The 27,897-nt window shown below is 47.1% G+C and overlaps 1 protein-coding gene across 1 annotated transcript; it reads left to right on the plus strand.

The window, feature by feature from the left end:
- Positions 1 to 26,284, plus strand: LOC149345116 (protein phosphatase 1L). Its single transcript, XM_089546437.1, has 5 exons — positions 1 to 442; positions 9,697 to 9,822; positions 12,070 to 12,262; positions 14,315 to 14,445; positions 21,799 to 26,284. The coding sequence occupies exons 1-5, from the start codon at positions 137 to 139 to the stop codon at positions 22,171 to 22,173; spliced, it is 1,131 nt and encodes a 376-aa protein (XP_089402563.1). The 5' UTR covers positions 1 to 136; the 3' UTR covers positions 22,174 to 26,284.
- Positions 26,285 to 27,897: the final 1,613 nt, after the last annotated feature.

Here is a 27,897-nt window from a genome sequence, read left to right on the forward strand (position 1 = left end):
CAATCCAATCTTTGCTTGGCCGCTGGGCTGCTCGGCCTCGTCGCTGTCGTCGCATCGGACATGGTGATGTTACCATAGAGGAGCCGTGAATCAACGCCGTGTCGACGGGCAGTCCCTTGGTGACAGCGCAGGTGCGATGGAAGACGAGCTTGAGGACGAGCTCGTGCAGGAGATCTTCTGGGCGCACGTGAGTCTGGTTTCTCGCGCGGCCCGCACCGACTTGCGGCCCATGGCGGATGCTGCCGCCTTCTACCTGCGCCTGTACGTGCTGCGGCCGGGCACGCTGGCCGTGTTCGTAGCCCTGCTGGCGGCGGTGCTGCTCTGCCAGTCGACGACGGAGGCCTGGCTGCGGCTGCTGCTGCGACGCTGCGAGTTGCGGGGCGACGCCGTCAAGCAGATGCTGCGCCGGGGCCCGCCCGAGCGCCGCTCCTGGGAGGCCAAGGTCGGTGCTACCGTGCGGGGTCCTTCCGCAGCCCCTCTGGCGGGCTTCGCAAACGCAGTGGGGCGCTCAGGTGTCAGCCTCGCAAGTCGGATGCATCTCAATGAATGCCATGTCACAAATCGTCTCCAGGTATTTCGGGGAGAAAATACACGGCTCGTGTCATGACACTGGATATGTCAAGTTGTTTGGAAAAGCCGGTATTGCGTTTTTTACAATGCGGAATGAGGTGGCAGTTCATGTGCTACAGCACCTTAATGATGTTTTTTTAAGGAGATTTCATCGTGGGGTTTTGTTGTAACCGTCACGCCAACGGTGTGTACGGATCTGCGGTCACTAAATGCCCTTTAATCCCACCGTTCTGCTTTCAGTGGTATGGTCCTGAATCATACGCACCAATTCCTCCGCTGAATTAGCAGAGCAATGGCATCTTCAGATCGGAGGTTGTTAAGACGCTGTCTGTTATTCTGAGCTCTTCCTAATTCTAACCCTCTGAGTACCTCGTGTGAACATGCAGTCAATACCAGTGGAGAGATTGTCGTGTATCACTTTTCTGTGGGGGGCAATTGTTGCTGTGCAGTTACCTCAAGTTACCAATATCCCTGAAGAGAAAAGTATACAATAGTTGTATCTTACCAGTGCTCACCTATGGGGCAGAAACGTGGAGGCTAACGAAAAGGGTCCAGCTTAATTTAAGGACAACACAGCGAGCTATGGAAAGAAAAAAGATAAGTGTAATGTTAAGAGACCAGAAGCGGCCAGAATGGGTCAGAGAACAAACGTGGGTTAATGACATCCTGGTCAAAATGAAGAGGAAGAAATGGGCTTGGGCAGGGCATATAATGCGAAGGCAAGATAACCGCTGGTCCTTAAAGGGACACTGAAGCACTTTTTGCGGAAATACGGCTGGCAGCAGCGTCCTATAGTTTTTCATGCTTCATTCATTCATTCATTTCATTTTTACTCTTGCCATACAAATTATCAAAACACTGACTGAACCCATGCCAGAGGCTAGTATGGGGTTCAGAAACAAAATACATGATGGCAATGACACAGCACTTGTGTAAAATGAAAAGCACAAAATCACGGCGAAAAACCAAAATACATCATACAATGAGGAAAAAATAAAATAATCTGCATTTTACAGCAGATTGAATAAAAATCTGTCATGAACAGCATGGTACAACAGACACAAACCAAAAACGACTGTCACATATCTCAAATAAGGCTCATAAAGTATGTTCGTAATGCTCTATTTGTTTCATGAGACTGTTTTATTTCTGGGGGTAAAGCATTCCAAACTTTTCTCCTGAAAACTGCACCAATCTTTCGCTGTAGATGTTATTATTCGGTGGCAAATTAAATTTACTATGTGTAAGGTTTCTTGTGAGTTGAGAAGAAGAGCGAAACAGGGAGGCATTGAAAGGTTGATTATATTTGACTATGTTGTTTACACACACCGCTATCTTTAAAGAGCGCAAAAGGTCAAAAGGAAGGATATTTAATAACTGGAGAAGTGGTTTACTTGGCTCGGTATACTTGCTTTGTGTTATAATTCGGATAGCCCGTATTTGTAATCACCGGTAGGATCAACGTAAGTGTTGTACCGTATTGTGCGTTTTTATCGTAAAGACTTTCAAAAATTTTCCCGCCTCAACCGCTCGCTCGTTTGCGGTGAAACTGCACACAGAGCTTGAGCAATACGGTAACTTTTGTATCGTAGCAAGTTTTACAACGGTACTTACTTAGTTCAGCCCTGCATGATGCGAAATCGTAGTTGTCTGCGTAGAGTTCATCGAACCAAAACCCGCAGACGCCGTTTTTTCGCTGAATGGCGGCAGTGGCGCCATCTGTTTTCAGCAGTGAAAAGCGTCACGACAAGGCGCCGTGGTGATTTTGCAAATAATATCATCTGAAAGGTAAAGCCTCGTTAAATCAGTTGTTCTGATATCTTTTTTCGCTCAGTTAGCCAAAAAAACGGCATATTCAAAGGGCACGCATACAGTGTAGGCACGCGCTTCATGCAACGCTCACCTCGGCTACCTCGGCGCCTTGTCGTGATGCTTTTCACTGCTGAAAACAGATGGCGCCACTGCCGCCATTCAGCGAAAAAACGGCGTCTGCGGGTTTCGGTTCGACGATCTCTACGCAGACAACTACGATTTCACATCATGCATGGCTCAACTAAGTAAGTACCGTTGTAAAATTTGCTACGATACAAAAGTTACCATATTGCACAAGCTCTGTGCGCAGTTTCACCGCAAACGAGCGAGCGGTTGAGGCGGGGAAATTTTTGAAAGTCTTTGCGATAAAAACGCGCAATACGGTATGTCAAACCCCATGATTCTACACAGTATGTTAAATGACTATTAATAAGTGCAAAATAAAGGGTACGCAGTGTTTGTGTGTTAAAACAATCACGGGCCTGTAATAAGGCATAACAGCCAGAAGCCAACTTCGAACAGACGGTGTTAATCTGATTTTTCCTGTGAAGATGTTCATCTAGAATGACTCCAAGATACTTAAATGAGTGTGTTCGTTCAAGTGAGTGGTCATTAATAAAAATGTTAATTTGGTTGCTATCAATGACTTTTCCTCTTCAGCTAAATACTATGTATTTGGTTTTGCATGAATTAATTGTTAGCTTGTTGGAAAAAACCAGCTTGAAATTTTTTACAATTCAGTGTTTGTTTTTGCTTCCAGATCATCATGGTTGAATATTGCTTATTGAATATTCTTGAATATCGGACCGAAATAAGTCAAAACCGAGCGCGAATTGCCTTTTTTAGCAGAAATATTCGGCCTGCACCGCAGGGCACACCGTAGTGCGTGCCACCGCCTGTGATTGGTCAAAGAAGTCGTGACGACACACTGAAGACCGGAGAAGCTGCCGATGCGGATCCGGCGCAGCATTGAGTGCAGATCGCAGCTTTCCGTGGTGTTGTAACAGCTAATAGGGCGACTATTTTTTCCCTGACCTCCAAAGAAAAGGATACTACAGTTTCTTCGTTCCAAGTATCACCTGAAACCAAAGAAGACGCAATCAAAAAATTTTACACCTAGCACAATCATACGCCAGTGTGAAGGATGTGTATGCATTCCATGCGTAAAAGGTGCCCACACAACCTCGGCTCGTATTCTCGGAAAGGAAGGGGTGTGAACAATCATCATCATCATCAGCCTGGCTACGCCCACTGCAGGGCAAAGGCCTCTCCCATGTCTCTCCAATTAACCCTGGTCTTCGCCAGCCGCGGCCACCATATTCCCGCAAACTTCTTAATCCCATCCGCCCACCTAACTTTCTGCTGCCCACTGCTACGCTTGCCTTCTCTTGGATTCCACTCCGTTACCCTTAAGCACCAGCGGTTATCTTGCCTTCGCATTACATGCCCTGCCCAAGCCCACTTCTTCCTCAATACAATACAATACTCAAGCCGATTACCACCACCGGACACCTCCTGGCTCGCCCGAAAGAGCGTCATCCTTAAGAAAAGGCTCAAGGCGTTGTGTACAAAAACTCTGCTCTCAGTACTCGGCGTTGTAGGTTGGGGCAAGAAAGTATTTCAAGGAAATGATGAAGCAGCACAAAGCTGATTTCAAAATGAGCCAAGCGCAGTGGCCGAGCACTGCGAGGCATGTGACCACAGGATAGTGACGCAATTATTGTGCGCTGGAAACAAAGACAAATCCGCGCTCAAGGATGCTGCTTTAGTCATGGCGCGTACAGCAGATGCCGGGAAATAATAATCGCTTCCTCAGAAGCGGAGGCCTTCCTAGATCTGAAGTTTAGGTTCAGTGACCTGGTGGTCAACTATAAGTGTGTTTAAAAGCCAAGCTGCAACTCGCCCGCTGCCACAACTTGATGAAGAAACCGAGCAAAATTTCGAAACGTTGTGTGTTTTTTGCACAAACTTTATTGGCGTTCATTTCTCTCTTAAATTTGCATCCGAAATCAGACAGACCTCTGTCGAATAGTTTCATTTTAATTGCTTAGTTACAATTACAGTGACGAGACAGCAGCGGGTGGAAAAAATGAGATGCCGCATTATGAATAGCTTCGATGCTTGCTTGCTTGGACGCGTCAAACCGAGCCTTGCTGAGCACACTGCAGGTGGTCTGGCCGCACCTAAGCTGAGGAGAGCGACACATGCTTGAGCCTCTGTAAAGGTTTCTGCAGGGGCTAAGTGAGCATGTTTTTGCATTTAGAAGAGGCACTTCTTTGGAATGGTGACACGCCTCTCATGCGCGAGGAAATCGAAGGAACTTTGTCATGGTTCAGCCGTGCCTTTTCGACAGAAATCTCCAGTGATCACATTAGGGACAAGCTCTGCATGCAGCCGCTCTTACGAAAGTGCTTCGAGCAGAGTATGCTTGCTTTGGTTGGCTTGAATTCTTAGTCACAGTAGCAAGCGCTTGCGCTGCGAGCTTGCGGAAAACAGTGGAAGACGACACAGTCACGGCCGTAATTGTTCATGGACATGAACGTAGAGTAGTACCTCGTGTTGAACCTGATGCTCAAGGTCAGCTGACACACTTTGTATGTCACAACGCATGCACTACGAGGAACAATGCATGCAGCACGAGAAACGTTCGCTGAAAGCTCGCTCAGGTGCGCCGAAGTATCCCTGGCTCCTCAACGTGACGTCACGTTGGCCGATATGGCCGAGGTTTCCCTCTCCGCTGTTCTCCTCTCCTGCGCTCGTGCGGGGCGTGGGAGATTTAAACATTGCGTTTTTAATTGGTGATTGCGCCACTGTTTTAGGCAGAATCGAAAAAATAATTTCACAGACATGATCAGCCATGACCCTACTTCAGAACCCTAGAAGATTAGCTGATTCGAAAACCGCCTCAGTATCCCTTTAAGGGTAACGGAGTGGATTCCAAGAGAAGGGAAGCGTAGGAGGGGTCGGCAGAAAGGTGGGCGGATGAGATCAAGAAGTTTGCGTGGCCACACCTGGCAAACGACTGGTTAATTTTAGAGACATGGGAGAGGCCTTTGCCCTGCAGTGGGTGTAGTCGGGCTGATGATGATGATGAGTTCCTGTAGATATATTCTCATATCATAATATACCCTACCATACACTGGTTATGCAATGCCTACCTGACTGCGGATGTTTTGACAGAATAAAATGCTTTTTCGTAATCTTTGAAGGCTGTGTACAGGGGACGGTTATATTCTGCATATTTCCCTTTGACCACATTGATGTGTGACATTGGTCTGTCATTGAGTTTTCCCTTCAAAAAATCAGCCTGCTCCCTTGGTTGATTGAAGTGTCGTGTTGCTGCAGTTCTACTACCTTAGTAAAAGTACCTTGTGAGTAACCTAATTGGTCTAATTTTTCAAGTCTTTAAAGAGACAGACAACTAAATTTATGCGGCAGTTTTTTTTTACATTAATGGAAAACTTAGAGTACTCAATTCTGCAACAGTTTTGTTGGAAAAACCGTATGGAAATTTCACTGGTAATTTTTCGGTCAGTGGATGCACCAACTTTTATGTATCCCGATGCTAGAAACCATGATCAGCAAGTGCAGTGGCGATTGCACATTGCTAAAAGTGATGAACTAAAAATTACTATCCTCCTAGCCACCAGACATTAAAGGAACCGACAACTGAATTTCAAGCATCCAATTTTTTTCCAAGACAATAGAAAACTTACTGTATTAGGTGCTCGACTCTGCAGCAGTTTTGTTAGAAGCCCTGTAGAGGGTTGTTACTGATAATGTTCGCTGTCAGTGGATGCCCCCTTTTTATGTATCCCAATCAAAGCTGGAAACCATGATCAGCAAGCATGGTGGCGATTGCATGCCGACAGAAGTTATTTACCAAAAACTAATATAGAGCAGCGTCCATTTGAGCTTTTACACCCAAACCTGTTTTAGCATGTTGATATATCCTCATTGATGAAACCTTTGGTGGACCATGGTCACCACTTCATCCACGAAATGCGAAACACTTTGGCACCATCTAGTGATAAAACTTAAAGGCATTTCATCAGTGGTGCGAAGGAAGCGTTGCTTTTCATCAAAGGATGCACTGGAGAGAGTGTCAGCCATAATAATATCTGACAAGCTCTCCTGTAAGAGAAGAACCTCGCACAATTAACAACAAATCAGTAATATTTTACCAAGATGCGGTCAAGGGGTGGGGGGGATGCACTGATGACGGCAAGGTTCCACCGCAAGATGGCGCTTCAGTTTTTTTTTATGAGACTTCCAGTGGCAAATTTGAATTAGTTGCTCGTTTCTGCGACATTGCAGTGCTCAGTTCTTACAATGTGAGGCAAGATCTTTTCATTTCGCCCATAATCTTGTAACTCGTCTTGGTTAGTTGCCAGTCTTCACAGTGAAGTTTTAGTGTGAAGTAGCGTTCATTTTCAGTTTCCGCACCCTGAGCTGTTGCAGCACAGTGATGTACTCCCTATCGAGGGTCGTTTTAGTTGACCGTGGCTGCTGTTTCAAACCAAGAACTACAAAGCGCTGGGGTGCCATCTGGTCACAAAAGCTGAAAAACACTGCATGAGCAGTGTGAACAGTGAATTGCTTTTAATCGCAGGGTGCACTGGAGAGAGTGCAAACTGTAATGAAATATGACTTAACCTGAAAGAGAAAAACATATGCACTTAGCAGCATATCAGTAGTATCAGGGTAATATGTTACTGAGACATGGTCATGTGGTGGAATACAGCAATAATGGTAGGGTTTCACCTCAAGGGAGTGGTTTACTTTTCGAAGCTAGGGCTGGGTGCTTGAGGACAAAGTGTTACCGGCAAAAATTTGACACCACAGATGACAATTGCTGTTCCTGCATGTAAGACGGGGAAATGACGAACATATTCTAATCCAGTACTCCAACACTCAGTGCACAATGACACGGCAGGAATCCATGAAGCACCAAGTTTTTAGAATAGCCAGGACATGCTCAGTTTTCAAAAAGTAAATACAAGCAAGAGACGGCTTGAGGATTGATGGAGAAGGTCAAGAGAGTAGTTTAGTAATGGGAAGAAAATTGGCAGTTATTCCGAAGATATTGAGCACACTAGAAATTAATGGCTCGGTGACACTTGTCACCACCCCGGTACAAAAGGGAGGCTAGTAATTATCTGTCTGTGACTTGCAACGCCAAGTAAAATTGGAAATTCTCGTTTCTTCAATGTTGCAGTGCTCATTTGTGACAGTATGTGGCAAGATCTTTTCGATTCCGTGATAATGTCATGGAACATTTTATTCAGTTGTCAGTCCCCTTAACATTCCCTATGCAGTTGATTAATATGGTGTTTGAATTTTCCTGCGCTTGTGGTATGCTCACAGTTGTGATGCATTGCATATGTGCAGGCTAGCAGCTTTTTCCAGCACAATGTCTCCGTCATTCCTCAACAGATCTGCAGTCACTCGGTCCTCTCCTGTCACATTTTCTTTTTAAGGCTTTCCCTACTTCCTCATTTGTGACCCGTGAAACGTCTTTTTTTTAATTATTATTCGAGATGTTTGCCATTAGTCACAATGAAAAAGGGAGCGAAAGTTATTAGAAGGAGTGTAAACAAGCCTCGCTTAAAAAGTGGCAAAAGTTCACGATAAAGCGATTATCATGAGTCCACTTGCGATAGTTGCCTGCAAAAGCCTATTTCCTCAGCTTCATTGCCTCCTTGATTACCATTCTGGTTTCGGCTGCTGTATGAATCAAGTGTACCATTTCTTGGCTAATTTAAGTCCTATCTGTTTTGCTGATGCTGTTCTCTCCTCTTCTTTTGGTCCTTCTAGTCCTCTCAGTATCATACTTCGTTGTGTCACTTACCTTGCATTTATTGATGACTGTCCTCCCTGTTCCATGGGGTTCAAGACTTTGACGCCTTGGCATTTCCCAGTGAGATCCTTTGTCACCCAGGAGAGCTTGCTAGCATCTTGCCCAACTACCCAACCTGCGACTTCTGTTGTGCACTCTGATTATATCGGCTAGGTTGTTATTCATTGCCTGTTCACTGAGGCAGGTGAGCTCAGCTTAAAGTGAGCTCAGCTTAAGCTTCCTTGCTTAAAGTGAAACAGTTGAGCGAGATTCTGAACTCCTGTGCTTTGCCGTCCTGTCGCTAACCCATACACGTGTTTCTTCTCGACCAGTTTTCCCCATTTCCTAGTCAAATCTAAGCTGATTCCACATCTCACCACCGTATAGCCGCTGCGCCTCAGTTTGAGGCCTAGTACCTCCACATCCTGCACAACACTGAGAAAACTAGTCAACTCCTTAGTAGAACTTTAAGTTGGGCGAGTTGGTATAGGTTCATGGTTGAAAAACAGCGCACAAAAGACTAGACACAAGAGTCAGCGCTTGTCCTGTCGTTGCCTTTACTCTTGTGTCTAGTCTTTTGTGCGCTGTTTTTCAACCATAGTAAACTCCATTGAATCACTTCAGAATAAAGCAGCCAGGTTTATTGCCCACGATTAATTTCAAACGAGCGTAAATAGCCTTAAGCAACAGTGTAACTTACTGCCCCTCCAGATTAGAAGACAAAATGCCCACCTATCATTCATGCACAAACTATATCATGGTTCATCACAATTTCGAGAATTGTTTCTGTGTCCTGCTGCCCACATATCTTCTCGTTTAGACCACCCATATAAAATCAGCCCCATATTCGCGCGCACAAATTTGTTCAGATATTCACCTCTTTTACTTGGCATCTCACAATGGAACAGTTTGCCTGAAGATGTCGCCTCCATATTTAATCATGCATCTTTCCTCAAGGCTTTAGAAGGTATCTTATGTTAGGCTGTTTTGATTGCTTTGTTGTTATTGATTGTTTTAGACTACTTATCTCGTTTTTTTTTCCTTCATGTACAGGGCTAATTCTGTTATAGCCTTGTGTAATCACTCAAATCTATATATCTATTGTATAAATACACAGGTTCCAAATTAGTTTATTTTTTCCTACATTTTTTCCTTTTATATGTTCTATGGTTACCTTATCAGTGTGTTTTTGCTTACGTTCATATATAACCAACCTTGAACAGTTGTACTCCGCCCCCTATGTAATGCCCGAAAGGGCCCTTAGGGTAAATAAATGAAATGAAATGAAACAGTATAAAATCTGTTTCATTTTTACTCTAAACAGTGAAGTACTTGGTCCCAGAAAACGAAAAAAAAAAAAATGTTACAAAATGCAGATCCAGATAACACGTCTGCCCTAGTGGAAAAATCTTCAGGTCGATCTTTGTTAAGAGTGCTGTATGCTGCATGTAAAAACAACCCTCTTGTGCTCACAGGCGGAGCACGCGGGGGTGTATGCACTCCAGGGGCGTCGGCCCCGCATGGAGGACCGCTTCAGCATCCTCAGTGATCACCCACACGACCTGCACCTGTACGGAGTCTTCGATGGCCATGGGGGCGAGGTGAGTCCCACAGGGAGGCATCTCTCATTTTTTTAGAGAAAGTAGAATGGTGCAAGGTTCAAGAAAGAACAAGTGCTTACCTTACACTCATCCTCCGTTTTGTTTGCACAATTTTTTTGTCCAGAATGAACCACAACCAAACATACCCAAATGTTCATTCTGCTGTCGTGAAGTACCACTCGGTGCTAGGTCTGATGCGGAGGTCAGGTCAGCCATTCATCTCCAGAGTTTGAACGCCAAAGTTGTAGGAGGGTGATATGGAGAGAAGAAATGCATAGATACTCTCATACGGGAGTGCGCACGCGCGCACACACACACACACACACACTCACACACACACACACACACACTCACACACAGAGAGAGAGAGAGACAGACAGGGAGACGGGGGAAGGGTAGGAGGGTTTTGCTCAATGGGGGCAAGTAAGGCTTGCACCTTAAAACAAAACTGAAACCACAGAGATGGTGTTATAGAAGCGAACCAGATAGTGTGGTTTGCCCAGGAGCGCTGTCTTGAATTTTTGGTAGCAGGCTCAAAACGTCAGTCATATATGACCAATGGCCTATGGCACGATAACGAAAGAGTGAAGGGAACTGAATGGCTTGACAAGCTAACTTGTGATCTGAGTGTAAAGGTGTAAGTGCAACAGTTTTTAAAATTACGAGGTTTGCAGGCATTGCTCACGAAATATTGGGGACACACCACTCTGTATGACAGACAAGGAGTTGTCACTGAAAAGGCTCCAGCCCACAACACCTTAGTTTTAAAACTGCAGGTGCTGTGTGAGGTCGTGGAAATATTTTTCTCTCGTTGTGCTTAATGAACTTCTTGTGAACTGCTTTTCACTTATTTTTGTTGTGTTTCTGATTTACGCACACAGGCACTCGCTCACACCTATATTTTAGGCGGCAGCTTTACAAGGTCGACATGAAGTTCACCTCTCAGGGAGCTCATTTAATCTGGGAAGCAACGTGATGGACTTTGTGTCTCTGAGTTATAGATGTCGTCGCTCTACACTTGGGCCTTGCTGTGTCCACCGAGTGCACCACACTCTTGGAAATACATTGTGTGTGCCTTGGAAAGTGTGCATGCTGATGTTTTGAATCCTGCCACAGCTGTTGCCCGAGGTTGGCAGCACATGCAAACAAGTAAATAATGGAGTAGCATAAGCCATGACTGCTTTAACCCCTAGTAAAAGGCTTTATTTGCCTAGTGCACACACTGTACAGGTGAGGGTTAACAGTCTGTAACAGAGGCACACGGTACTGTAGGTGGTGATCACCTATACAAACAGCAGAGCCTGCAAGGCTTGTTTGATGCCATCCAGAGGAAACTGCATACTACGTACTAGTGTAGTTAGCACGGCTTTAATCAGATAAAAGAATGCTTGTTAGCACTTGCAACTCATTGAAAGCATTGCGCTTTACTAGTTTTATCAGATGGCTCGAGGCCTATAGACAGTGAGCGGAGAGGAGCTTCTTCTTCAGCTTGGTGTAACAGCTGGAATGACACCATGAAAGTAGTATGTTACTGGCTGCCCCAGTCTCATGCTGCTTGTGTGTTTTGCAAACGATCTTCTCTCTCGTTCATTAAAATTATTGTTCTTCACACACAATCCACTGTGGTGATCCAGTGGCTTTGGCACTTGGCTGCTGAGCCCATGACCACAGTATTCGATCCTGGCTGTGGCAGCCATATTTTTGTGTAGGTAAAGTCATCATCATCATTTGTTGTCCCTTAAGGCCTCTAGGTGGGGTACTACATGATGGGTTGGAGTATGTGATCCTGTAGCAATGAAAAGGGCAAACGCAGATTTTGAAAGGGCATTGCAAAAGGACGAAGCGGACATATGTGTGTACACTGTGACCATCCAGCAATACAAGTAATAAGCAAGTAAGAGCAGAGGTTGTAAATGCAAAAATGCCTCGCTGCCGAGCAATGTCGGTGCACGTTGAAAACCTCATGTGGTCAGAGTTAATCCGGAGACCACCACTACTGCATTCCTGGAAGCCCACTGGAGCTTCTGGATGTTGCACACCACGTACAGTGATCCTCGGGTGTTGTTGGATGTGGTGCAGCCTGCCTCTTGTGATCTCTCCTCCTTCGTTGTCCCATGGCACAAGCCAACAGAGCACAAATGGCACAGCAGCAATCCAGGTCACTGCAGTACAAGGCATGCTATAGCATTCATCCAGCGGCTCTCAGGCGAGAGAGTGTAGCCATTGGTGCATGTCGTGTGGCTGCAGGTGGCTTCAGAGTACGCTCAGCAGCACCTGTTTGCGTCCCTGATGCCGAAGCTGGTGGCAGCGGCCAAGCGGCGCCGACCGGACGAGCCAGTGGAGCAGCTGCTGGCCGAATTCACGCAGCTGCTCACAGACGCAATCCTGCAGCTCGACGCTGACCTGCTGGCCATCCTTAAGGAGCGCCACGACCTCTCTGGTAGGATGCTCTCTGCTCTGACAGACTGACCAAGGACGGTACGGTATATGTACCAAGAGAAAGGCAGGCATAGCAGGGACGGCGGACCTTTCGATAGGAGGTTTGTGGGGATACGGTGGCCACAGCTGGCAGGGTTAATTTGTGGTGATGTGGGGGGGGGCAGTGTTCCACCCCTCTCTCCAACTCCGCTGGTGTGACGTCATCGCTTGTTGACCATGGAGGGTTCCATGGTCGAGGGAATCAACATGGGACGGTAACGTGTGTACACTCATGCTATTTATTGCTCCTGCAGGTAGTGCACGGAGTGGGTGAGCTAGCTACAAAACATCGAGGTTTTCCTCAGAATAAGAAGGCTACATAGCAAGGGATTCAGCTTATCGGCTGGGGCAGGGGCACGACTGAGGCAGTATCAGCGGCGAGCATTTCCACGCACTGAGAATTGCAGCATTGCATAACTGGTCTTCCTGTGCGCGCCACATTCTCGCGGCAAACCCTCCCCCAGGTATTTGTCGGGCAAGGCAGCGAGAGCGTGCATTTGCTGTGGTCACATCACTGCCCGGAACCAGAAGATTGGCGACAGAGTGCGATGGTTTTCTCCTGCATCTGGGACATACTACACCTGGGACATTTCTGGGACATACTGGGCGCATTAGAGTCGAAGATGGAATAACTAATTTGTTAAAAGATATCCATAACAGTAACAAGGTGCTTATAGAATGGGGAAAAAATGTATTAGAGCAAAGAGGGCATCTTTGCACTGTTTTCTTGACTGTCTAAACTTGAACTTCGGATTATTTGGCCAGTTATTGCAGTTTTGCTACGGAGGAATTTATGAAAGTCTGCATGCTATTTTATGGCTCTCGAATATTCAGAAATTCTCAAATATGAATGCGAACAGAAAACAAATATTTGATTAGTATCCACAATTTAGGTTACTCACACACACTTACTTTTTCTCGTTTCTGTTTTGGCCAGTGTTTTTTTTTCAGAGTTTCACTTTAACAGGAATCCTCTTTTCTTGACCGGAGCCTCCTGATTCCTCTTGCGGAATAATAATAATCTGTTAAATGGCAGTTGTGGTGGACCTGTACAACAGACCTTGCATCACTTGACCGGGATGTGCCACTCTTCTTGACTGTATTTGAATTAGAAACTAGCGCCACACCATGCACACCACAAGAAAAAGGAACAAGGACGAGACACAAGCGCTAACTCACAACTGAAATTTTATTGAAGTCGGGAAGCACCTTATATAAGGTGAAGTTTTCAAGGGCAAAGAAGGGTGATATGGATGAGGAGGTGAACAAAGGCAACCATCTGGGAACGCAGAAACAGGCAGGCAGCCAAAAATAAACAAGAAAAAATTCAGGGGGGCCGGGGCACTTTGGCTCTCTAAAGTGCTGCAAGGCGAAAGCGTTTCCTGGTGCACTGTTTGTTTTTATTTATTATTTTTCATGTTTTTATTTTATTTTCCGTCATTTATTTTCATTTTGTTTTTTCTTTGTTTCGTTATTTTATTCTTCCTTGTTTTCTTTTATTTTTTCATATTTTTATTGTTTATTTTTGTTCCTTTCTTATGTTTATTTTTAATTTTTTTATTCCTTTTATTTTATTTATGAAACCCATGCATTCACTAGATGGGCCTTTATTCATGCTCGAACCTTGAGCCTTCATGGCGGAGTGGTAGTGTCTCCGCTTCAGACGCCAAGTGCCCTGGATCGATTCCCAGCCTCGATGCAGTTTCCTTTTAAGTAGTGACGCCGAAACGCGGACAGATCTGCCGACACATCTGCTAATGACAGTATGAGGCATTAAAGGCTTTCGCCTTAAAATTTCAGTTGTGAGTTAGCGCTTGTGTCTCGTCCTCGTTCTTTTTCTTGTGGTGTGCATGGTGTGGCGCTAGTTTTTCTCCAATTCAAGTATGCACCAACTAGCCCCCAAAAAGAGGTGTTAATCCTTGGTTGTAGCCCACCACAAGTCCGCTTGCTGCCTGGTGGGCTGTCATGCAACTGCCTCTCACCGAGTGTGGATGATTCCTGTGGTGGGGTGCAGGGTCGACCCTGCTGGTGGCACTGGTGCACGGCAGCCGCCTGGTGGTGGCCAACGTCGGTGACTCGCGTGGTGTGCTGGCCGACCTCCGGGGACAGGCCCTGCCCCTCTCATTTGACCACAAGCCCCAGCAGGTAGGTGCTGTGTCTCTGGACCTGGGCCTGGTGATGAAGGCAACCTGCTCTAGCTTGCCACCTCTGACAGTGTCTCTGAGAACCTGCCTTGTAACTGGTGAGAGAATATGTCTACTTAGGGCAGGTAGTGACAGCTGATCCAGATCATTAGAGGGAAATAACTAGAAGAATAAGAATGGGGTGAAGCACATATGGCAGTGTCAGCTTTAGTTAAGGACAACGCAGCGAGCTATGGAAAGAAGAATGATAGGTGTAACTTTAAGAGATCGGGAGCGGGCGGAGTGGGTGAGGGAACAAACGCGGGTTGAAGACATCCTAGTTGAAATCAAGAGGAAGAAATAAGCTTGGGCAGGGCATGTAATGCAAAGGCAAGATAACCACTGGTCCTCAAGGGTAACAGAGTGGATTCCAAGAGAAGGCAAGCGTAGCAGGGGGCGGCAGAAAATTAGGTGGGCGGATGAAATTAAGAAATTTGCGGGAATATGGTGGCCGCGGCTGGCGAAGGACAGAGTTAACTGGAGAGACACGGGAGAGGCCTTTGCCCTGCAGTGGGCATAATCAGGCTGATGATGATGATGATGAATTTTGATTGGCATGTACACATGTGAGAGCTCGAACATTGGTATTCTCTACCTTGTCTCCAAGGGGTCATGACGTGGTCGTTCTTCATATTGCAGTTTTGTACTTCAGCAACTGATGCGAGAGCCTAAGGTTCAATTTCCAAAATTTGGGTGCCCAGGACGTGCTGTATGTTCCAAAATATGTGATCGAAATGGAGACCGGGAAACTGCTCCCACTGGCAGTGACCGCCATATTGAGTGCTCTCGTGACGTCACAAGGGCATACACGGAGCAACGTCGTCTGCTATCGCTGCTGCAATGCGGGCAGCGAGGTTTCCTGTCCCCTGTACTTTCGCGGGTGATCGAAGTAGCAGCCGTTCCTCATATATGAGTGACTAGTGCCGCAAAATCAATAACAGTAACATAGTTTTTCTTCAGTGTACGTAGGGTCCAGTTGCACTATGCCGATGTGACGCAGATCGACGGTCGGTGGGCTGGTCGGTATGCAGATGCCGTCAACATGCCGTTCTGTCATTTTAGAAATATCTACCGCAGAGAATCTACCGAAACTGCGGGGAATTGTAATTTAACGTGTTGGGAATTAAATGCAATAGGCAGGGTATATTTCGAAAATAGGCTGTCATGACCCTTTAAGCAGTATTACAGTCATCGCCGCACCAAAACAAAACAGTACTGATGTCCAGTACAAAATTCACTGATTGGTCGAGAGAGGCCATGTGACTTTGTGGCATCATCATAACCTGCCCTGATTAGCCACCCTGATTGGTCTAGAGAGGTCTATGTGATGTTATCACAACCTGCCCACCGTGGCAGGTGGCAATTAGATTTATTGGTCAAAAGAGGCCTCGTGACCTTGTGACGCCATGACAACCTGCCCACCAGGTCATGAACAGCCTAGCTTATGGACAGCAACCAAGATAACAAATCGAAATAAAGAAATCTGGAGAAAAAAATTAATATATAAGCAAATGTAGGGTGTTGAACCGGAATTTTTTCGGGTTCGGATACACTTCTTCCGGGTTCGGCTCCATAGCGACATTCAGGTTCGAACCGGTTCGAATCACATCGGACCAGTTCGAGCGGGTTCAAACGAGTTCAGACCATAAGAAATTCTGATCGTAAATGAATTTTAATCAGCCGTATTATGCTGTTCACTTTTCTGCGTGATGTCAGTATATAAAATAAAAACTGCAAAATTTGCTCAATGCGGGATGTTTTGAAATTACCCACTTTAATTTATTGCCTGCAGTGAAGAGGTATAAATTTACGGCAAGAGCCACGGAATCAAATGAAGTAAAAATTGGTGCACATCGGCTGTGTATACGCCAGAATCAATCTGATGAGGTGCATAAGGAGAAAAGGTGATGGATTTGGATCTACAAAACACTTCAGCTTCACCAGCTTCAGAGACCTCGTCGTGCGAGTAAAGGGTCTCTCCTGATGCTTTGGGAATTTCTCTGCGCAGAGTACTTATGCGGGCGCCGTCAGGACTGCCGAATGCGCGATGCTATCCTGTATCGGCAGGTACATACAGACAAGACATCTTTCCATCACCCCAAAACTGACTTGCCAGTCACCCCCCCTCCTCCTCTGGCACAGCTCCAACATGAATCTCAACAGCTTAGCAAATATATTTTATTTACATCACCTGTTCTACGTCGCCTTTGTAACTCGCGTTATCTCGACTACCTATAGCTCAGTTTCTTCAGAAACACAGCTAATCGTGGCTTCTTGCTAGCACTGTGTAAAATTAAGATTTTGGTCCATGGTGATGTTGTCGCCATCTCTTGTTCTGATAAAGAATATGATAAAATAGCAGGCTTGGATTGGTTGGGAGCACTTCGTGTTTGTATGGACACAAATTTGCTACATCTTCGTTGCGACATTGCATTGTGACACTGTTGCAAGTGCTGCATTGTGCGAGGAAGAACGTAAATGCGGTACATAGAATTTTTATCACTTTTCTGGGGCGCTTTGAAAGGGAGCCTATGCGTGGGCAGAATTTCTCGCTACCTTGATTGAGCCTGATGAATCTGTAGTGCACTTTTGGCCACCAACTTGTTTCAGGCCATAGCAGGTCATTTTTTTGTGTATGCATTACCATCCATATGGCACACTTCATGTTAAAGGGTCACTGATCACCCTCTGGTCGAAAATATTTCCTAGCTTTCGGGTAGCGAGGCATCGTCCCGGAAAGGCACGGCCGCAAATATTTTTTGAACATACTCATTAATAGCGTAGTTACAGCCATCGCAATCAAGCTGCTTCACCATGCTCCTCTCCTTCCATTCCCTCCGCAAAATTTTTCTCTCGCACGCCTCTTCAAGTAGGCTCCGCAAGGGAAAGGCACCCTTCCTCCTCCGATGTTAGCCGGAGGCGTGGTGTCTGGTGGAGCACATCGCATCATGGCCTCGCCTTGAAAAGAATTCTTTTCTTGCTTTTTGCTACCCGGGATACCGTATTTACTCGCGTAATAGGCGCACTCGCATAATAGGCGCACCCCTAGTTAGGGCGCGAAAAATCAGATTTTTTTATTTCCGCGCATAATAGGCGCACCCCGAACTTGGCACTGTGATCAATACTGTATTTACACGATTGCAAGCCGACGCCTCGCCACCCCCCGCTTCCCAATCTTTATTTTGACAAAGTTTTTGCTCAACTGACTACTAGTCCCTACTAGTGCTGCTGCCGTCGCAGCTGCTGCGGACCCACAGCACGTACAACGACATCGCGTAGAACAGCCGCACACAGTTTTCAGGGATGCTCACTTTAAACGTCTGTTTGGAAAGCTTCATCTCCAGCCGGAAACGTTCCCGACTTAGGCCCGCGAAAACCTCGGCGCTTGGAGTCGCGTACGAAAATTTAGGGACGCCGCAGTCGCAACTGCCGCACTTCTCGGCCACGTCGTATTTTCCGACCTGCCGCACGCTTGCCGCGTTCGAGAGCAAACTCCCAGCCGTGTAGCTGTTAAGGTGCTTGCCCGTCGAGCTAAAACATCAACGCTCCGCGGCAAAGCCATAAACCACGATAACTATCGCGCTACCGCAAATCCCGGCACTTGACAGCAACAACAGCAACAAAAAAAAAAACCGAGCTGGAGATGCTGATGGCGATATAGATAGCGAAAGCTCGCGGCGGAGGAAAACGATGATGATGAGCTTGTCCTTGGGCGGCGTCTGGAAGCTCCTGTGCGCGTGTGTGGCCTCCGCGATCAAGCGCCCGTTGCGCGCAGCTGGAGCTGATCGCGGAGGCCTCGGCGCGTGCATTCCGAAAGTTTCGGTGCGGCCCTTACACGGACCTTTTTTTTTTAACATTTTCTTCGCGAAAACGGGGTGCGGCCCGTACACGAGTGTTTACGCGGTGTGTTCAATTTTGCCAGTAGAAAAATTTCCGGAAATTTTACCCCGCGTAATAGGCGCACCCCGAACTTTGAGCCGGATTTTCTGGAAAAAAAGTGCGCCTATTATGCGAGTAAATACGGTATTTCATGGGAGGGGGTCTCCCAACTACCTGCCTATTTTGATCCTTGGGTCTCCTCGTACTTTTTTTTCGTTGTCTTTCTTCGCCCTAGCCTCACTGAAGGAGGCTGTTCATTGCCTGAAGTAGCCTTGGATCATGGACGTAGTCATCCGGAGTGTAGTGTCCTTTGCAAGCCACCGCATTCTTGACCGATGAATGTGGAAAGCCGATGCGTTGGAGCCAGACACGACTCAAGGCATAATCTTCTGGCAATCTGTGCCGGATCGTGGTTCGACTCCGGTCGCTGTGTGCACATCCAAGGTCGAAACAGCGTCTTTGCATTTTCTCCGTACACTCGAGACACGGTATAGGCTCGACCACCTCAACATGTTAGCAAGTGCATCTGTTCATATATCTGTTTGTTTTTGTCATTGACATCCCCAGTAAGCGAGCCTCCTTTTCCTGCATGTAGTTTTTTTTTTCTTTTTTCTGTGAGGCCTCCCGACTGTTTTACGACTGAAGGGGCGGGAGTTGCTTTTGTTCAAAACGCACAGCAATGCACGGACCCGGGAAACCATCTGGCATTTCTTGGAAATGCACATTTGCAATTCTATGTGTGTGTGTTTACGGGTTCTGTGTGTTTTTGTCTTTTCTCTGCTCCTGAGTTCCTGTCTCGACAGTGTAGACAAGATGGAGGAGTGAGAAGCAATGTGTGTGCGGAGCGGTCGAGTGTGGAGCGAGGGAAAGGCTCTACGACACACGACACGGCACACGCACAGAGCACGCTGAAGCATACATGAACTGGCACGAGTAAAAAGCGCGCGCACACGGAGCAGACGACGCAATGCCCCAGCTACAGTGGAACCTCGATTATACGTCCCCCGGTCATGCGACGACCCGCATTTTACGACGAATTTGTGCGGTCCCGGCAAAACCCCCATAGAGACAATGCATTAAAAACCTCGGTTATACGACGCAAATTTTAGAAGGACCCCGCTTCGTACGACGGCTGGCTCGTACCGTCCGTCAAAAAAGGTCGTCAGCAAACGCAGGCCGGGATGTACCGTATTTTCGCGATTCTAAGCACCCCCCCTATTTTCGGAAAAAAATTTCTGAAAAAAAAAAAAAAAAACTTTGCATGCGAATCTAAGCACCCCCGTTTTTGCGCGGAAGAGAGCGTTGCCGAGGCCGCCAAGTGCACTTGCTCTCTTTTTCGTCGAGCCTGTACAGTCGGAGTCCCAAGGAGGCGCGGCCTGCGTGTTGTCGTTGCGACTGAGAGAAGGATGAAAAGGAAAGCGCACGGGCCCGCCTACTGGCGTGAGCCAAGCCACCACCGCTGCCGAGGAGAGTTAAAAGATCAGAGGAAAGATAAAGAGAAAAGATAAGACGCGCGTCCTAGCAACAGATGCCTCTGCAGGAGCCGACGCTGATGAAAAAACAGATAAGCGGGCGAGGCCGTGCTCGCCCAAGCGAGGACAGCGGCGTCCACGGCGCTTTTTGTAATGGAAGTAATGGATGCTTGTGCCCCACGATAAAACTTCCGAAGTGGACAACATGCAGAGGTTTGCGCTCCCATTCCTAGTTACGCGGACGTGTTGCAGAGCGTCGACAACATCCGGCGCTTTGCTTGCGCGCGCGACGATGTTGGCGACCTACTGCCGGACGTGGCAGCCCTTGAAAGAAAGTTGATGCGCCGAGGTTGGGCAAAGGTGCAAAAAAAAAAAAAAATTACCGATTTTTTTTAAACGGTAATAAAGATTTTTTTGCAAATCTGTTTCAAACAAATGCTGGGTTTTGTCTTTTTTAATCTGATTGGCGTACTTGCCGCGGGCTTGAAGCCGGTCAACAGTTTTCGGCGCAAGGCCGAGCGCCACTGGCCGCATTCTTTGATTTTCGATTATACGACACCCGGATTATACGACGGTTTCGCGCGGTCCCCTGAACGTCGTATAATCGAGGTTCTACTGTACGTCCACCCTTCGCCCGCCGGTCAGAATGATGCACCAGTGGAATGCCTTTCGCGAAGGTTTTCAAGATAACGTCAGCTTGAAGGCTCGGAAGCCAGAGTAGAGGATGGGGATGCTTCTGAAAGGAAAGAGTGAACGGGCTTTGCTTTGAATTTTTACTGATTTTCGGGACGCGCATGGCTCTGGCATTTTGCAGAGGTTATCTTCGATGCCTCGTCTATGCACTGGGCATGTTCGTCTAAAATGTCCAGACCCCTGGCCAGTGGCCATTTAATCATGTGATGGTTAATTGATAGTGAAAGAAACCCTGTGGTCCGTCTCTCTCTAAACTGACACTTGCATGGGTTGTTGCCTCTGCACATGGCCTTCTGGTGAGCATAATAAGCATAGAGGGAGTACAGCACTTTCGTTTTTTCTCAATGCATTTTTTGTTCCCCCATTTTTGTCTCGGGTACCTGAGCTTTGTGTGTGCTTATAGCCATTGGCAACTGCGTGTGTGCATCGCGGTAATTTCATGTGCGGGGTTGTCAATCCAGAATTCTTGCCATTTGGGCCTTTGTCAAGCTCTTTGTTGTGAACTTCAGTGCATACATTGGCAGTGGCCGTTCGCGGTATGTGATTGAACAGCCACTCCCAAATTTAACCCTGTCCTGTGCCAACTGTGGCCACCTTTTCCCCACAAGCGTCGTACTAATTATATCCCCCCACTCGACTCTGCTACCATCTATTGGAATCCACTTTGTCCTGCAAGAGGGGGGTGGAGCGCATACGGCAGGCTCTCTCAGATCATGAATGGCAGTTTGCCAATATCCCTCGAGAGAAAAGTATACAACAGCTGTATCTTACCAGTACTCACCTATGGAGCAGAAATGTGGAGGCTAACAAAGAGGGTTCAGCTTAAGTTAAGGACAACGCAGCGAGCTATGGAAAGAAAAAATGATAGGTGTAACGTTAAGAGATCGGAAGAGGGCGGAGTGGGTGAGGGAACAAACGCGGGTTAATGACATCCTAGTATAAATCAAGAGGAAGAAATGGGCTTAGGCAGGGCATGTAATGCGAAGGCAAGATAACCGCTGGTCCTTAAGGGTAACGGAGTGGATTCCAAGAGAAGGCAAACATAGCAGGGGACGACAGAAAGTTGGGTGGGGGGATGAGGTTAAGTAGCTTGCGGGGATACAGTGGCTGCGGCTGCCGAAGGACAGGGTTAATTGGGGAGACATGGTAGAGGCCTTTGTCCTGCAGTGGGTGTAGTCAGGCTGATGATGATGATGTCCTGCAATGGGCGTAGTTAGGCCGATGGTGGTGCTGGTAGTGGTGACAAATGATTGTGCTGCCCGCTGGTGCAGTTGAAAGAGCACAAGCGCATCCGTGAGGCTGGTGGCTTCATCACCTTCAACGGCGTGTGGCGCGTGGCGGGGGTGCTGGCGACATCGCGTGCCCTGGGCGACTACCCCCTCAAGGAGCGCCACCTGCTGGTGGCCCAGCCTGACGTGCTGACCTTCGACCTGTCCGGGGGCGCCGCGTGCGCGGTGCTCGCCTCGGATGGCCTCTGGGATGCGCTCAGCAATGAGCAGGCGGCAGCACTGGCACTGGTGCATCTAAACGAGCCGCTCCATGGTGCCCGGGAACTGGCACTGAGGGCATACAGCGCGGGCTCTCTTGACAACATCACGGCGCTCGTCGTGGACTTGCGCGATGCCAGTGCGAAGGTGAACGGGTGATGGCAAGGCTGTGAACAAGGTTGACCGTTGAGCTGCCATGTCGAAAGTGTGCCCGCTTGTAAGAAGAGAGTGACAAAGCTTTGTTGGCATTGCACACGCTGTGTGAAGCGCAACTGCCGTTGGTTCTATTCTCAAGTGTGAACTCTGTCAGATCTGACTGCGGGCTGTGTAGCGGACTCCTTTCGCATCTGCAGTAGTCCGGAACAAAAAAAGAAGAGGTGCTGTTGTCCCCACCCTCCCCTGCCTTATCAAAGCAGCTCTGCACAGTACAGGATTGGCTCACATCATCTACATGGGTAGCCAATGCTTTTAAACTAAAAGTTACGTTTTTGAATGGGCTATTGGTAGTTGCGCTTCTTGTTGCATGTCAGTCTCTTGCTGCAAGTGGCACACTTTCGGAGCAGTGCTCGGGTGAAGATACTCCACCGTGTGCCGCTCAAGCACCCGTGCTCAGTGACCCAGCCGTCCCAGCACCCTTTGCAAGCTCCCCGCTTCAGTGGCAGCCAAGAGATGCGAACCCACTCCACTGCCTGGCGACCACGTTGTTGTCCATGTGTTGCTTGTTGGAGAGTTGGGCATTTAGACGCGAACTGCCTCTTTTGTTTGCACCGTGTTTTTGTTTGCATCGGTGGTCCTGCTTTCATGCAGAGAACGGGGCCCGAGTGCGGTGACCGTCCACATCCTTGTTTGCTTACTGTTGCTTACGGTTTGTTCTGTGATTCACTGGCCCAGTTTGGATCTGCGACTGAACATCCCTGCAGTAGCTGTTGCAGGGACGATGAAGGCCCCACCTCAGTTGGCCAGTATTGTGCACAGCCCACGGCTTGAAGCCAGGCTGCCGTGGGACTTGAGGCTTTTTGGTGTAAACCATCAGCAGTGCAGTCAAGTTAACCAAACGCTGAGCCCACAAGAAAGCTGTATGCATGCTGCAAGAGATCAAATGCCGCAGTTAAGCAGGAAAAATGAGTGCAGCTGTGTTATGGCAGCTTGTTGTTTTGTTATCTTCTTCATTTAGACAGGAAGTCTGTGGCAGCCAGGACACTTTCTGTAAAGTTGCTTTGGATTCTTTCAGTATTCTTGGTCGTGTCCGCCAAGCTGATCCTTGATTGGATAGTATTGTTAGCCCTGGTTGCTGACGTGTCCATGCATCTTAGTGTTAAGTGAATCATTTCATTACATCAGTCGTCGTCCTCATAGGTTGGCCATTGGCCAATTATTGTTTCCTGTTATTCTGACCACTAAAGGACTTGGTGTCGTTGAAAGATGCACTTCTCGGTTAGTCATTACTTCAAGAGTGGCCAGCAAGGAATCACTTTTTTGATTGTAGGTGGTAATTAGGTGGTCAAGTGATGAGAGGAGGAATTAGTATAATGGGAGTCATGTCTAATTAAGAAACGAGTCTTGCTGTGTGCTCAAAACACACTTTCCATTGAATGTCATTACTTCCTAACTTCGTGTTGCAGCTGCTTGTACGGAAATTTAAATGATTGTTTTTGGCTTAGTTGTTGTTTTACTGACGTAAGTCCACGGTGGATTGCAGTGATGAGTAGTGTCTCCTTGCTGTAGCAGTCTGTGCAGCAAGGCTGTGAAGAGAATGCTTCTCATCCATTGGTGGCCTGCAGTTAGTTGCGCTACAGCCACTGGGTTCTCCCTCTCTGAAGTTGGGGCACAGGCCGTATTAACCCTGTTCGCTCAGAAGCCTTGAATGACCTTCTTTCGTCTTAACGTTCAACAGAGCATTGTCTGGTGAGGATGAAGCATTCTGTCAAGGCAAAGATCGCGTCGCTGAGCAAATCAAAGGCAGCTGAAATTGACCTGGTCAGTGACATGGCCTTTGCCTTTTGGCAATTCCGTTAGCTGCGTTTAGCTTTCTTTTAGTCGTGTACACTAGTTGAATTTTAGGTTATCCCTGGCTTTGCAGTGCTATGGAAATGCATGAGTCAACATACTGACTGCTGCCACTAGCGTCCTAGACTTTTGCAAGAACTTCTGAAAGGCCTTAGGTGCTGATTTGGGTGAGGGAGGGAGGGGGTTGTGGCTCTTGGAAAGTGAGCAGGAGTGGCTTCACTCGCACTGTGGCTGGCTGTGTGGCGAAGTGCACACACCAAACTGGTTTGACTTCGGAAACTTAAAAAAAAATTAAAACTTCTGTCTTTTCCTTAATTTCATATCTTTCTCTGTTTGGCTGGATATGCCGTAACGCTTTCTCTGGAGTAGTGTGCACATTAGGAACTTTATTTCTAGCTCACTGTTTCTTAGAATGGCTGTGTGCTGGCATTTGTTTTAGACATTTGCGTAAGATTTGCAGTCGGTTTCAAGCTTAGATACTATAGCTTGCAAAGTGTTGTTACAGCTGGTCATTATCTTTTGATTATCATTATCTTATCATTCATTATCATTATCTTTTCTCGAACTATAGCAGAATGGAACAACCTACCCCCTCATGTGTTTGTATCCGAAAATGTGCTTTCCGCCATTGAACAAGTACTTGACCATTAACTATTGTTAGTTGCAACTTTTTTTATTTTCATGCTCCGTATCGCTTCTACTGAATTCTGCTGTTGGCGTGTAACAGCTGGCTCCTGTAGGCATGAAATTGCATTTGTTAAATGAAACTGGCACGTCTGACCTCTTGCAGCTTGTTGTTTTCTGTTTTGAACAAGTTTACAGCTGTATGTGCAGTCAACAACATTATGTACAAACAGGCAGAAAACACTAAATGTTCCTCCCAGAAGCGCAGTGTACTGAACATGGTAGCCTGCGTTTCAGTACTGGTCACAGAGGCCAAGTGATCGTACGAAAATGTTTTCACACCTTGTGTTTCAAGGAGTATTTAAATCTTCATATTTTTCTTCCTTTGCCTCCAGAAAGGGTTGTCATTAGTGTACTTGTTTTTGTGTCTGTCGAAGCATTTTGCTGCTCTCTGTGAAAATTTTGAGCCACAAATTAACACACACGTTGTAATCATATGCGGTATCAAAACTAGTCTAGGAACGGCCCCAGTGTCGTTGCTATGGCCAGAGGCCCTGGAACTTATGGCCCTGGAACTTATTGAAGGCTTTTGGGGTTCCTCCAAGCAAAAAAAGTTTGAGAACCCCTGGTCTAATGCATCATTTGAAAGAAGAAAACGCGCAAGCAAAAATTCGGTGTCTGTAGTCCTTTAAATCAACTGCCAGTGCAAAAGGGCTTAATCATCATCTGGTCATTGTAATAACGCTGGGTCTGATGCTAGACTTGTTTTGGTGATGCATACAGTTGTGACATGCATGTCGTTTTGTGGCTCAATTTTTGTGAAGAAAGGTGCATGTGAGAATTGTGTAAGAGTGATATGCTATCTCAGCTCTCCTTGTGAAGTGTTGTGAGCCCAGTGGTGCTGAGAAGCTGTGCATTTGCTCCCGTCCAGTGCCCGTGGTGCTGTGGGCTTGGTTGTTACAAAGCACAAGGGCAGTGGGGTCTGTGGTGGCTGGTTTCTTGAGTGCACTTGCAAAGCACTGTGTTGCGGTTCTTCGAGTGCACACTTCGCAGCAGTGACTTGAAAATGTAGTCATACTTTAGTTGTCTGTTGTGTTGAAGACACCCTGCAGTGTGTTGGACTTTCCAAGGTTAGCTTCGTGCGTAAAGATGGCTCTGAATTGAGGCATTGCAGTTATTTCCAGCAGGCACGCATTTCTCACTTGTGGCAAGTCGACGTGCAGTGGCCCCATCTGTTGGTGCCTTTGTGTGAGCCTGCTCTCATTTCACCAGTGTGGTGGCACTGGCCGTGTTATTTTGTCGGTGTCTGTTCACCCATGTGCTTATTTATTGATGCGTAGAAAGGCCTTTTGTTGTTGCTCTTTCTAGTCCCCCTTTTTATTAACTCTTAGATTTTAGACTTATTTATTATCTGCCTTTGAAGGCAATTCTCAGTGTTCTATTTGTGTTCTGCCCGGGTTTTGGCAGGTACTGAGTGAAAGCAGGGCATCATGTTACTGTTGTGTGTGCGAGTCTGTGCTGTTCTATACTAGAGGTGCGATACATGTGTTACCAAGCGTGAGCTTCAACAGAACGGTTGATGATCTGTGTTTGAACTTGGCATTTGAACTTGAACAAGGATTTGAGGAACTCTTGGTCATCCTGCTGCTGTTTTCTTTATCTACCTATGGACAGGGCCTGATATTTTGGACATATCCACTTTGGTTCTCTCTGATTGGTTGTTGTCCTAAATGCAGAGATGGTGGCTATGTAATGACAGTTCACCCATCTTTCCTCTGACATAATCTTGGCGAAAACGGCACTTACTACTGCTTCGATAATTGCGGTGCAAAATGACGTTGCAGCACTCGTGCTATGTACGCCTGTTTTGGTGCAACAGGCCGCTTATGTTCCATTTAAAGGCACTGGGAGGTTCTGCACAACTGTAACATAGTCTGATGGCAGTAAAGGCTTTTTCTGTTTTCTGGAGAAACAGGACACACCTTGCACCTGTTTGGACATGTACACGCTTAATGGACGCTTCCAAAGTATAAGCTAAAATTGGTTTTTGAGGAAAGGAAATGGCGCAGTATTTGTCTCACATATCTCGGCGGACACCTGAAATTAAGGGAAGGGAGGAAGGTGGGAGTGAAAGAAGAAAGAGAGAAGGAGGTGCCGCAGTGGAGGTCTCCGGAATAATTTCAACCACTTGGGGATCTCTAACGTGCACTGACATTGCACAGCACACGGGTGCCTCTTGCGTTTCACCTCCATTGAAACGCGGCCGCCTCGGTCGGGTTCGAACCCGGGTACTCCGGCTCGGTTGACGAGCGCCTTACCACTGAGCCTCCGAAGCTCAGCTTGGACTGTCTGTGCAGCGTAGCGAGTGCAGTGTTTGGCAGGTGGGACAAAAATTCCAGGAAAGGGCCCTTCATTATGGAAGGGCAGGAAGTGTGAGGCACAGTACTCCATATTCACTGCCTCAGTGCACATGGTTCAGCCGGGCTCACAGTGCTGTCCAAGACATTCGCTACTGTCCTTCGACAGGTATCCGTACGGGTTTGTACCTCCAAACACCACACTAAACACCATGCTCGGCTGCTGGCAGGAGCCGTTTCATCCTTTGCTGCCTTGGGGAATTTTCTCCTCTCGGTTGACCTCGGAAAGCCTGTTTTTCCACTTGATACAGTGCCAATGGGAGGGGCGTCCGTTTTTGTGTGTCTGTGGAGCACACGGGGATGCTATCAGATCTACTGTGAGATTTGTTGATTTAATGTTGCATTTGATGAGCAGTACATTAGCAACTAAGCAAATCAAAGCAAAGGAATTGGTGGGTCAGAAGGCCCACTTAATTTGGAAACCAAGTCCCCGGAGCTTTCAGTTGTTGAAGAAAGTTGGAGGGGACACTTGAGCTCCGCCTTAGGGGCACGACACGGTACGATTAATGGGTTAATGCCCACATGTGTGGAATTCGTCATTCTCGATTTTACATTCATATATCCTTGGGATATTGCGTTTACCAATATCCCTCAAGAGAGAAGAACACAACAGCTGTATCTTACCTGTACTCACCTATACATGGAGGCTAACAAAGAGGGTTCAGCTTAAGTTAAGGACAACGCAGCAAGCTATGGAAAGAAAAATGATAGCTGCAACGTTAAGAGATCGGAAGTGGGCGGAGTAGGTGAGGGAACAAACGGGGTTTAATGACATCGTAGTCGAAATCAAGAGGAAGAAATGGGCTTGGGCAGGGCATGTAATGCGAAGGCAAGA

The sequence above is a fragment of the Amblyomma mixtum genome, chromosome 5 (assembly GCF_055824585.1).
Source record: "Amblyomma mixtum isolate Tamu chromosome 5, ASM5582458v1, whole genome shotgun sequence".
NCBI lineage: Eukaryota > Metazoa > Arthropoda > Arachnida > Ixodida > Ixodidae > Amblyomma > Amblyomma mixtum.

Coding starts and splice junctions, on each gene's coding strand:
- LOC149345116 (XM_089546437.1), top strand. CDS start 137: ATGGAAGACGAGCTTGAGGACGAGCTCGTGCAGGAGATCTTCTGGGCG. Junction 443..9,696: donor GCCGCTCCTGGGAGGCCAAG/GTCGGTGCTACC, acceptor TTGTGCTCACAG/GCGGAGCACGCGGGGGTGTA. Junction 12,263..14,314: donor GGAGCGCCACGACCTCTCTG/GTAGGATGCTCT, acceptor GGTGGGGTGCAG/GGTCGACCCTGCTGGTGGCA.